The sequence below is a fragment of the Crinia signifera genome, chromosome 1, assembly GCF_055691185.1.
Source record: "Crinia signifera chromosome 1, ASM5569118v1, whole genome shotgun sequence".
In the NCBI taxonomy this organism is placed as follows: Eukaryota; Metazoa; Chordata; class Amphibia; order Anura; family Myobatrachidae; genus Crinia; species Crinia signifera.
In genome coordinates, this window is record NC_139217.1 from 396827235 (window position 1) to 396840528 (window position 13294).

The 13294-nt window shown below is 41.4% G+C and overlaps 1 protein-coding gene across 2 annotated transcripts in view; it reads right to left on the minus strand.

Moving 5' to 3' along the window:
• Nucleotides 1–13294, minus strand: part of COMMD10 (COMM domain containing 10) — a 361043-nt gene that overhangs the window by 293877 nt on the left and 53872 nt on the right. For both annotated transcript variants that reach the window (XR_014447849.1, XM_083151620.1), the window contains exon 5: nt 10580–10690. Coding sequence is in view for 1 of the 2 variants with exons in the window: in XM_083151620.1 (XP_083007746.1) it covers nt 10580–10690 (111 nt within the window). In the remaining variant the exon portion in view is untranslated. The remainder of the gene's footprint in view (nt 1–10579; nt 10691–13294) is intronic.

The window sequence follows — 13294 nt, forward strand, 5'->3', positions numbered from 1 at the left end:
TTTGTCCCAACACACATGGAAGTGCCTCCACCTCCCCACTCTCAGGAGACCTCCGGACAAACATAAGGAGCGTACACACAGTTCGATTCAGTTTTTTATTCGATTTCTATTAGATATGGACTATTGAAAAATGTTCTTTCTACTCCTTTTCGATTTCCACTATTTTCTATTTGATTTTCCATTTGATGTGCATTCGATTTGCTATTAGAACAACACTGGCTTCAGGCAGGAGATGACATCGAATGGAATGCTGCAGTGAACACATTAGATTTGCACTATATAGTATTGGCTGCCAAGAATATTAGACATTAGATTTGCACTATATAGTATTATAAGACTATTTTTTTTATTCGATTTACACTACACGGGAGCGCTCATTGGGATAGATTCTGCATAGAATGTAGAATAACCATTCGATTTTCTATTCGACTTTGCTTATATAAGCAAAATCGAATAGAAAAATAGTGCAGATCTCACCGTGTGTATGCTCTATAAAAGTGCATTTAGCTATGCAGACAGGTGGAGAAATCTGTGCCAAAGGGTAAAATCTCACCACAAAATAAAATAAACTCTTTTAGTGAATTAAACTATACAGTCTTTGCCTAATCTCTGGCTAAACATAAAAAGTATGTGACACGGATTGATCTAACGATAGAAACAAAATCGAAAGATTGTGAAACTCATACACAAGTACGATATGGCCCTTTCCATGCTATTTCCTCTCATCGGGCTTATAAATTGTGAAAATGTCATATCGAATGCCATTTACCTCTAACTGCCGGGTTAGGTCACCTGTGAGGCTGCATGCGATACCTCAGTCCAGTAAGAAATATTTTGGCTCTGAAAGACTGATATGGGTCACGTACATTAATACTGATTTGAGTGGCATATACTGCTGCCTTAAAACAAACTAAACAGAAATGACAAAATAATGACCGAAGAGCTGTATACTGTAGGTATATGCAGCAGGACTGAGATCACCCAGCGCCTCTTGCCTTAAGGCCCTCACACATGATAAACAGCTCTGTCTCATATAGTAGGATTGCCAAGGGGACCCTCCTGCACACTGATGCGTGAGGCAACCTTTATGTTCTAGTTCTACGCAAGGTCATCAAGCACTCACAAAGCAGGGTATAAAAAAAGTATGACATAACCTTTCCTAGAACTCAAACAGCAATTAACTGTCAGTTTGTACAATGGTTTGAATATTCTCCAAAACAATAAATACTGCTGGTTACTTAATGACAGATTTATAGATAAGCTGTACGCCACAAAACACATCTGTTTGTGAATTTCAGCCAAAGTGTTTTAAAGGGATTTATATTGATGTCAATCACAGGAAAAAACATTGTTTTTCTGACATGCCGTCAACTCTGCTTTTGGCTTGTTTTCCTATTTATAATAGAAGAATATCATTTGTATTTTTATATTGTAAAGCTACCCGAAGCAGGAACCATTGCTGCAGGAAAAAACAAGGAAAACAAAATCTGTTTTGTTGCTAAAATTAATCAGCATGTGATTATGCCTGGACTATGTGTGAAAAACACATAAATGAGATGTGTCTACAGCTCCTGTGCGAAGCAGCACAGAATAACATGATGCACCAAACCTGCTCCACCAACTTATTCTCATACTTCCGTGATAGCAACCATCAGTGATTATTGGTTTTTGTTAAAGCTAAAGGTGGCCATACACGCAGATTTATCTTCAGATCTGGCTGGTTGGAACAAAAACATGGTTATGGATGAGAGCAAATGACAGTTGACCATTTGCTTGGAAATGCTGGAAAACTGACAAACTGTCACTCATCCATAACCATGTTTTTGTTCCAACCAGACAGATCTGAAGATAAATCTTACTAGTGTATGGGCACCTTAAAGATTACAAGATGGGCAATTTTGTATGGACAGCGGTAATGGGAAAAATTGTTGGGCTGAAAAGACACAAAGATTTTCACCTTTCTCTGTGATTTTCCCAGGGCGGATAACTTTCCATAGCAGGACACTATGGAGAGCTGTCCACACTGTCACTCATCTGCAGGTAATACCAGCAGATGAGCCACGGCGGATGGGGATGATGCAGGAGTGCTCACTGTTGGCCTGTACACACTGGGAAGCTTGAGCTTTCACCTCAAAATCGGTCAGTGCGTATGGGCCTTAACTTACAGAAAAATCTAAAGGTGCATAAGATGATATTTTAAACAATATGCCAAGTAAACGACTGTCGTAAATTTTATTTTTCTGCGTATTGTCTACTAGATACAAAAGATATGGCTGAAATATTCTTCAGACCAGCCAATCATGTTGTGCCGCAATAAGCTACACCAACAAGTAGTTGGTAGGAATGATGGGAACAAATGACAACAATTTTACCCAAAACAATGGAAAACAGACAAAAAAGGTTGTTCATTCAAGTTGGTTAAATCTGATTTGAACAACAGTTTTTGTTTGTTTTCCCGTGTTTGGGAGCAAAGAGCTGATTGTCATTCGTTCCAATTGCCAGATAATCAAACTAGTTAGACTGTTGATTAAAAGATGGTCTGATGTTTTGCCAGTTTAAGTTTGGTTGAATTCATTTTTTGTTTGCCAGTATCATCATCTATATATGTCTCGTGTCTGTGAGTCTCCGAAAACACTGCCATCTGCTGCCAGAGAGTGAAACTACATCTCTTTCTCACACATGCACAAACACAGAAGGAAGCAGACTAGCTTTCAAAGCTTTTGCTTTGAGCGGGCTTACTAGTACCTAATATATATGTAAGTAAGTGTGTTAGAGCTTAATCCATGCTCCTCTGGCAAGGTGAAGGACATGACCAATGAAAATGTCTTCTCTGCTGCAGTATTATGCTGCGAGTGCTGTATTCTAGGCCACAACACGTGATGGAGGCCAAAGCCAGGAATTTAGAGCAAATGTCATGGTAGAGACAATTGGGGAGAGCCTTCACCCGGCATTGCATAGTTGGGGGACCTCCAAGGAGTAAACATTTGTGGGAGGCTAAACCTAAAAACATCCCCCCCCCCCCTCACTCGGTGACCCTGGCAAGTAACATCCTGGATATATGCAAGAGGAGGACTCCTTCCTCAAGAGTAATTTGTTGTGCATGGATATATTGCTTTCCATAGACAGAGAGCATTAAGATTTATTGCTGAAAGTAAAGCCTGTCGGCTTTAAAAAGGTCAAGAATTTTAAATGCAGAAACATGCATATTAAGTGTTTAATATCATTGCCCCAATAAATCCAGCATTCAAAACTGCAGCAGCTATGAATGGTACCACATAGTACCACCTCAACCATATTATGAAAGTGGCCAGCAATGTGTTATGCAATACAAAAATCTCATTAAAGGCCCCAATACACTAGTGCAGTGGTGTCAAACTCACGGCCCTCCACCTATTGTGGAACTACACATCCTAGCATGCCTTGCCACATATTTTATACAATGGATTGCTAAAACTGTGGCAGGGCATGCTGGGATGTGTAGTTGCACAACAGATGGAGGGTCATGAGTTTGACACCACTGCACTAGTGGGACTTACATGCAAATTGGGCACTTTGCTTGCCGCAATCGCATGAAAACTGTTCAAATTGCATGTGACTGACAGCAGGTCCGATGAGCAGTCCCATGCGCATCACACCAGAGCCTGTGAGTCACACCTACTGCAGAAACAATCTGCCTGTTTGCTTCTGCAGCCGGGCGGGCTTGGCTGGGATTGTATGCAATATATCACATGCAAATAGGCGGAAACCTCTTTAAGACAAGTGGCTGTACCTGGCTTACTCCCGGTATGACACCATCACACATGTACAACGTCGGCACTTGAATATGAGATCATCATCAAGAGCCGGCTTTCCCTAAGCTGTTAACGGGTAGGATTGACCCAAGTTACCCACTTACACTAAGCCATACCCAGATCCAGGGTTAGATTCCTAGGTCACTGGACCTGGGTTGTGCTGCTGCCACTGTTAAATCCAGGGTTCACATACAATGAGCAATATTAAATACTCAATTCACCTTTTTTTTTTTTGGTGAACAGGGCTGTTTTTTTGGTGAATTGGTGAATTTTTTCACTGAAAAGGATATTCAACGTATTCAATGATAGCAGCGACTATGAAACGATGAATTGGCCGGCATTCACTGTTTGCTTTCGGCGAACAGTGAATGCCGGCCAATTCACTGTTTCATAGTCGCTGCTATTCGCTGTTGTATTTCTATGGGGTTATTTGCCTAGTTCGCCGAAAGTGTATTCAATGGCAAAATGGAGAACTGTGTTCACTTTTTTTTTTTTTTAAGTTCTCCGTTCTGCTTTTGACATTTTTTTTTAGGTGAACTGTAATTTGTACTTATAAAATAAATGTTTTATATTCATTTTTGGGAGTCTACATGTCATTTTTTTATTATTTGAAGGATCTTGCTAATTTTATTTCTTTCCAAGCACCACTAATATTTTTATTTATTTTCTCCGCTCAGCTGGCAGTGCAGCCCCAGCTGCAACAGCGAGAGCAGGAGGGGAGAGAGCCGGGACACAGGGCACACCGGATTGGATCATTTTCGCCGTCAGGGGCAGTGAGCCTTTGACGCCTGAATAGGGCAGGCTGGCGGCGAACAGTGGGGAGCGGTGAATCACGGTGAGTGCGTTGCAAATCCAAAACAGGATTCGCTGCCATGCGCTCACCGTGCAGTTAAATACTGGTCAATATTGGAATGTTCATGTCAGTGGAAAAGAGGTATAGTAAGTTCACAACCCCTCAACAAATAATTTTTCATCCAGTTATGGATAAATCTATAGTTATCATATATCTATAGTTATTATTAACAATGCTGCAACATGCCAAGGATAGTGTCCAGGCATATTACCAAGACTTGTATCTGTTATTGTATTTTACACAGCTCTCCCCAACAGCGAGCATGAGAAACAGTCTCCAGCTGGAAAGAATTTCCAAGATTAATGATTACAACTTATTCACAAAAGCAAAATAGTGACCCTGCTTTAGTCAGATAATAATTAAAGGATGTGTTGGAAATAAATGATGTTACGCAATGTATGACTGGTGACTCAATGCCGTCTGCTCAGCTTGGATTCTGCCAAGAGACTCCATAATGTTACAATCTGCACAAAGCTGTATGTATGGGTAATGAAGATGTTTCTTTGCATCCCCAGTGACTAAGCTGAATTACTATACCTGCACAAGGGCCAGGAATGTAGACTGATGAATGAAACAATAAAGCTGTAATGGGGATTAGGAGGAATATGCCTTAGTAGTTTAGCTGGATAAAAAGATTCAAGCATAGGACTTCCTCAATACAGCACTGAAACAATCATGTCTAATACCTTTTCCATCAGCAACAAACTTAATTCAAGACACTGTGGCTTTATACAGTATGGGCCTTACTCTGATTGACTCGCTTTGCAAATCCATCAGATGCCGCCCTCCACCCACAGTGTCGGCCACCCCCACCCCCGTCTCGTACGCCGTGCCCCCCCTCCCCCCGCACGGCTTGCGAATGGATGATTTACATAATCATCCATTCGCAGGCAGGGATAACTCATTCGATGGTCGCCAGCGCTGGGCATTCCCATATGCTAATGAGGCTGCCCGCCACCCCCCCCCGCCCTTCTTCGCCCCCCTCGGGGAAATTTGCCATGGGTGCACACACCCTGTGTCTGCACATTCGCAGAAACGCGCATGTGCAGACACTAAACATCGGTCCTCCGTGCGAACGCAAGTAGGACCGAATGAATCAAAATAAGGCCCTATGTGCGGCTGATCACAAGGATTTCACCAGGGGCAATACAATAATTTATATATACACACATACATACATATATATATATATATATATATATACACACACACACACCATACACACACAGTCGGAGACTGTATTGTGCAACAGATCATTATGATAACATATTTGCTTAATGGTGTTATTATTATGAGGATCTCTTGGCCTACCGATTCAAAACAGGTATTTAGTAATGTGGGTTATATCAAATTAATTTAACCAACTTGTCTAAAGAAATGTTTTTGTATAGTTTTCAGTTCGATTGTCGTTTGCTCCGATATAATGGCAGGTTTTTGGCTGGTTGGAAAGATAATCTCTTACATTTGTGGCCAGCTGAAGAAGGCATGTTTTGGATATGTTGCTGGAGCACAGTTAAGCTCCGTACACATGAAGCAATGTATTGCTCAGTGTCCTGTTTTCATCAGCAATCAGAGATGGTCGCTGATGGAAGGAGACACTGCCGGGGGAAGCCACAGGGGGAAATTGCTGATTTCCAGGGGCTGATTTCTGTCTCCTGCCAGCATTGCAATATTGGGAATGTAAACACCCCCCATACAGCATATTTATTACATTAATAAAACATGTTCTTGTAGGCAAAATACCTTTCTGGTAATAACCTCGATAAAGACCACTTTATGGAAACATGTTTGTGGATTGGCTTCTGATGGCATACCAATAAGGACCAGGAAGGAACCTGATTTATTGAATGAAGGTGAACTGCTGCTGGAGGAGCATTAACACCTACTGCTTGAGCCTTTCTGAAAAGGTCCATTGCAGTGTGGAGCCATTTCTTATCTGTATTTTACGGTTGTATACTGTAATAAATGTATATGAATACTACTGCACTATGAAAAATGTTCCCCCTGTTATTTTGAGGTGCTGAGTTTAATTTTGCAGTGTAAATGATTGCCGCTGTAAAAAAAAATGGGAGATTTCTTACCAAATCTCTCACTTTCCAAATCTCTCATCCTATTAAATATCACCCCATAAGTTCTTGGATATGGAGACAAAGAATGTTATTGGGAATACCACCAAATATAAAACCCATAAAAATGACTGTATAAGATATAGCTAAGGGTTTCATAATTGCAGAAGAGAAACATGAACATTACATAATACATCTTGGTAAGACGTTATGTATCACTAGGAAACTGGGTACTTGTGAGTTATCTGGACGCCCGATTTTTTGATTGTATGCCTTAAGTTAAGGCATACAATCAGATACGATGCGATGCGATATCGCATCGCATCGCATCGCATCGCATGCGACCATCGGATGCGATGACCCGATTTTTCCATAGGAATCAATGTTAAAATGATTCCTATGGAAAAAGGGGTCCTTTTCATACCCCTACTATCCAAGTGGGCATGGAGTTGGATATAAACCTGTGGCGAGCGTAGCGAGCCACCGAGCCCGAAGCGTGGCGAGCGAAGCGAGCCCCGCGAGGGGACGGTATTCCGTGTCCCCTCGCGGGGCTCGCTACGCTCGCCACGCTTCGGGCTCGGTGGCTCGCTACGCTCGCCACAGGTTTATATCCAACTCCATGCCCACTTGGATAGTAGGGGTATGAAAAGGACCCCTTTTTCCCATTGAATTCCATGTTAAAATGGACTCAGTCCATTTTAACATTGATTCCTATGGAAAAATCGGGTCATCGCATCGCATCGCATCCGATGGTCGCATGCGATGCGATGCGATGTGCCCGATCCGACCCGATTTTGAAATCGGGCGTCCGGATAACTCACAAGTACCGGAAACTGCATTAGAATCAAATACAAAGATTAAAAAGAAACTTAGAAAACTGAGAATGAAATTGCCCGCCCTCCTTCCCCCCATTGCAGCCCAAAATAACCTCCCTCTTTAGCACATCTCTTATATAGAAAATTGGGGAACCATTATACACCATATGGGTCATATACCATGTATTGTTTGAAAGAGAACTATGAATTTGGGATTAAATGGCAGCAGATAGTGTTGTTAAGTAGCTTTTAGGTTTTATTATACCAGGAATGGTAAGATCCCCAAAAAATTATCTTTTCGCACTTTTAAGAAACTCCAGTAGATCACTGCTCCTGTCACCCCGTTTACGGGGCATAAGTCTGACTGTGGAAAGCCTTTTAGATCTGAGAGTTTCCTAGAGTTTAGAGGCCTCAGTACCTGGGAATGCCCTCGCTGCCAGCTGTGTGCCCTGTGTGGATATACAGTAGGGCAAAAACGTATTTGGACAGCCACCGATTGTGCAAGTTGACAAGATGACAGAGGTCTGTAATTTTCATCCTAGGTACATATTGTATGATTTTTAAACAATTTGTATATTTTTGCAGAAAATAAATATTTGGACAACTAACAACCAGCAAGATTTCTGTCTCTCACAGACCTGTTACTTCTTCTGTACGAAGCTCTTCTAGCCTCCACACGTTACCTGTGTTAATGGCATCTGTTTGAACTGTTTATCTGTATAAAAGACACATAACCATACCCTCAAACAGTCAGACAGCAACCTCTACATCATGGCCAAGACCAGAGAGCTGTCCAAGGAAACCAGGGACAAAATTGTAGAGCTGCACAAGGCTGTGGTGAGCTCCTCGACAATATGCAAGCAGCTTGGTGAGAAGAGATCAACAGTTAGCACAATTACTAAAAAATGGAAGAAAGATCACTGACAATCTCCCTTGACCTCGGGCTCCATGCAAGATCTCACCTCCTGGGGTAGCAATGACCTTGAGCACGGTGAGGAATCAGCCCGGAACTACACAGAGGGACCTGGTCAATGACCTCAAGAGAGCTGGGATCATGGTCACAAAGGTTACCATTAGTAACACACTACGTTATCATGGCTTCAAATCCTGCAGTGCCCGAAAGCACCCCCAGCTTAAGCCAGCACATGTCCATATTAAGTTTGCCAGTGACCATGTGGATGATCCAGAGGAGGATTGGGAGAATTTTATGTGGTCAGATGAGAGCAAAATAGAACTTTTTGTTATAAACTACACTTGCTGTGTTTGGACGGAGAAGAATGATGAGTGGCATCCCAAAAACACCATATCCACTGTGAAACATCGGATTTTGGGCTGCTTTTCTACAAAGGGGACAGGACGACTGATCCATATTAAGGAGAGGATGAATGGAGCCATGTATCCTGAGATTTTGAAAAAACTCCTTCCCTCAGTAAAAGCATTGAAGATGGAACGTGGCTGGGTCTTCCAGCATGACAATGACCCCCATACACACCACCCAGGTAACTAAGGAGTTGCTCCATAAGAAGCATTTCAAGGTCCTGCAGTGGCCTAGCCAGTCTCCAGACCTCAATCTAATTGAAAATCTGTGGAGGGAGTTGAAGGTCTGTGCTGCCCGGCGACAGCCCCAAAACATCTAGAGAAGATCTGCATGGGAGAGTGGGACGAAATACCTGCCACAGTGTGTGCACACCTTGTAAAGAACTACAGGAAACGTTTGACCTCTGTAATTGCCAACCAAGGTTATATTACAAAGTATTGAGTTTAACTTTCTGATTATAAAAATATTAATTTTTTGCAAGAATATACAAATAAATTGTTTAGAAATCATACAATGTGATTTCCTGGGGTTTTTTTTCACCTTCTGTCTGTCACAGTTGAAGTGTACCTATGGTGGAAATTATAGACCTCTCATCTTGTTAAGTGGGTCAACTTGCACAATCGGTGGCTGTCCAAATACTATTTTGCCCCACTTTATGCATGTAAATATGGGACCTAATAGGCAGATCAATGGATTGGGAGCAGAGCAGCCTGATCACTCCTAAGAATGATCCAAGGAGTCTGAAGTAACATACATTTCAACTGATTTTTAAGACTCCTTGGATTACTTGCTGAGAGATCATTGAGTCATTAGCTTTACATTCAGCAACATGGAGTCGTGACCCCATGAGGAAACTGTCAATTTTATCTAAAACCATGGGGTAATTCTAATGATCTTCATTTTTTTTTTTTTTAATCAAAGCTAAGCAAATAATGCTTTAACCTTTTGCAATGCAATTTTTTTTCTGCAATTCAAACAGTCTGGTTTAAATCTTTAAATTAATTGTAAATTTATTTTTTTATTCATATATGGTCTACATTGAATGTTCAATGATGTTCATGTTCTTATTTTAAAGTGGCTCACCACTGGATCTGCTACTAGCGCTAGGGCTGTTAGACATTGGACTTGAAAGAGTTAATCAGAGGATCTTGGTGGACCAGTAATTGTATTTCACATAATGAAGTATTGTAGGTCTGCAGAGAGAGAAAGTACCAACCAATCAGCTTTTGTCATTTTTCAAACACAGCCGGTAACATAGCAATTAAGAGCTGATTGGCTGGTAGTTTTAGGCTCTCCATGGCTTAGTACATATCTAAAAAGACAAAGCTATAATGTGACATATTATTAAGTGTTCCTAACATGTTCCTGCTGATTCCTTTTTCATGGTACACATTCTTAAAATGGACATGGGGTGACCAGTGTAATTTCTAGTCCAAAGATGACCCAACACCCATGCTAGAGGATAAGACCACAAGTAGCGATACTGCACATTTACAGGGATGTTATCTGTGCAAACTCTGGGTTTAAAATAATGCCTATGGGTTTTTTGAATTTTAGTTTCACTTTAAAATGTAACACTGGCAAAGCTTAGCAACAAACACCAACACAAACATCAAATGCTGTGTCCTTTCTGAGAATAAGGAATCATAGGGGTTACTTTGCACTGCTAAGACCTAGTTTCACAAGTTGCCCAGAGGAGAGAGGGGAAGTGCTGGGTAGCAGATGTGTCTTCCTACCTTTGTGTCTTCGGTGCTAACTCCAAGTTCTAGCACAGCCTGGGGAGATTTCAGCTTTGCTTGGGTGGATTGAGCCATCTGGAGGTTGAGCTGCCAGGCAGTTGTCTCCAGCTAGACAACAAAACACAAAAAGCAACAGTTTTTTATTCTACATTCTTCTGAGTTCATACAGACAAAGACAAACAGCAGCTTTGGCAAACGGAGGATAGAATTATAAAGTATCTCCTTCTTTGTGCCATCTGTGTCATCGTTCTTGGCAATCAGTTTCAATATATTACTTAAAATGTATTAGGTGGGCATTCTGGGGATAGGAAAATGGCACAGAAACAAAATGCATATCTAGTGAGAAAAAACAACAACAATAAATAAATCATACGGACCAGTAATAGAATGGAAACATTATACCAACTTCCTATCATTTCTTTATAAATATAACATTGGTAATTAAAAGCAAATAGATCATTAGCAGTACAGATATATTACTGGTTAGCATTACCCCCACAATGCGCTGAGGTCATGGGTTTGATCCCCCACAACTGCCCTAACCGTGTGGAGTTTGTGGAGGAATTCTTTCCTTGCTTGGGTGGCTTTCCTCTGTGCACACTGATTTCTTCCCACAAACCAAATTTATGCTGGTAGGACAATTGTCTCTCAACAGAAAATAACCGTAGTGTGTGCAAATGTGTCCTCACATATCTTTGCTGCAGTTATGCCAAACAGAGCCTCTTTCACACACAAGGGACCATAAGACTTTGCTAGTGTCAGGCATCTTTTTTTAACCGAAAATGCGTCCTAAGGTGCAAACACGATGCCCAGCGTATCTGCAGAGCGATGAAGGGATACATTGCTGGGCTAAAAATAGCTCAGTGAATACACACGGAGCGATTTTCACAGTACCTAAGAGATTTTCCCTCAGAGGACGACTTTCCATAGGAGGACGAATCTGAGCTCATCACCGAGCCGTACACACTGGGCGGCTTTTGAGCTGGAAATAACTCAAACAGCAAAACGGAGCTGCTTTCAGCTCAAAATCGCCCAGTGTACGGGCCTTAAGTTGCAACATGATGCAACTAGGATTCATGAAGAGACTGCGCTCATTAAATTGATACTATACTGTATGTGACATGTCTGTATGAGACTGAGGGAAGATGTTCTAAGCTTGAAAAGTGATAAAATTGAAAATGATAAACCACCAATCAGCTCCTACCTGTCATTTTTCAAACACAGCTAGGAGTTGATTGGCTGGTGGTCCATTTGATCACTTTTCAAGCTTAAAACATCTGGCCCAAAGTCTATGAATCTGCATACAAAGTGCTAGGATGCAGCAGCCATGGCTTTTATCTACAGTCCACGCTGTGACTATTCACGGTCAGAAACCGCATTATTAAAGCTTATGGTGTGAGCGTGCATACGCACTTTATAGACACCGGCACACTAGATGTGCCATCAATGCCACAATGTATACGCGTCATGGTGTGGATAAGTTTGGCAACATCTGTATGTCAAGTTCCTTTGTGTTTTACACACACACTCAGTAGAATACAGATATACAAGTATGGCATGTCAATTTAATAACACATCATGCTAGCAGAAGTGCACTCCACCTGGGGCTCAATTACGCCAGGTACCTGTATTTTCCGCTATTTGGTGCATTGAAGCGAGATGTATGAGGACACATGTGTATGCATGTACATGTGTTTAGGGCAAAACGGGATGGGCCAAGTAGTTCTGACCTGTCACCAAAATCTAGATCGATTTATCACTAGCTACTGGGCATCATCATGTGCTACACTTACCAACTTGTAATACATCATTTCCATGTGGTAAAACCTTGAATATTTTTTTTTAAACAATACACGGGAAATGGTCTTACAGTATATGTAAACTAATGTAAACCAGTATTATAGTTTGCACTGAGTGCTGCAGTATCTTAGGAAGAGTAGGAGGGGAAAGATTGGCAGTGAAATATGAAAAGTGACACACAAGGATGCTGCTGATTGACAAGTAGACAGAAACGGTGACAGAATGAGCTCTCATTTTCATTCATTAATAACTGTAGGAAATGATGGCGTCCTTTTCAATAGAATATTTTTTAGAGACTAAAACCCCAAATTTATGCACGCTTCATGCACAAAACACAAAATGACAGGCAAAGCAAAAACTTGGAGAAGCAGTAACAGGCAAACAGTAACTTAAAATAAATGAGTTCTTAAACAAATGTTAAAAAGTGTATTTATTTTAAAACCATCACTTTTATTGTTTTAGGTCAGTGGTGGGGCACCTCAGGTAGCCTGTCTGAGTGGCCCGCCCACCCGCCTGGTGGCTTTGCCGGGAGTCAAGTACAGGGGAATTCTCACGAGAGGTCGGTAGTTCTCACGAGATTCCTCTTAATCAACAGCAGCTGGAGACTGTCAGTCATATTCAGCGGCAATCGCCGGAGTGTGGGGTGGCTGCAGCAGGACAATTTGTAAGAGAAATTTTTACATATGGCCCCCGAAGGATATTTTTTTCCCCCATACAAATGGCCCTTGGCACAAAAAAGGTTCCCCACCCCTGTTTTAGGTGGTAGAAAATTAAATGCTACAACAAAAGCAGCAATGTGAAAAACTCCTGTATATACAGCAATGGGAGGTTTGATATGTACTGGCAGTACCACCCTAATATGTGATGTCATTAGTTATAATCTTGGCCACATTGATTTATTTACAGTTTCTT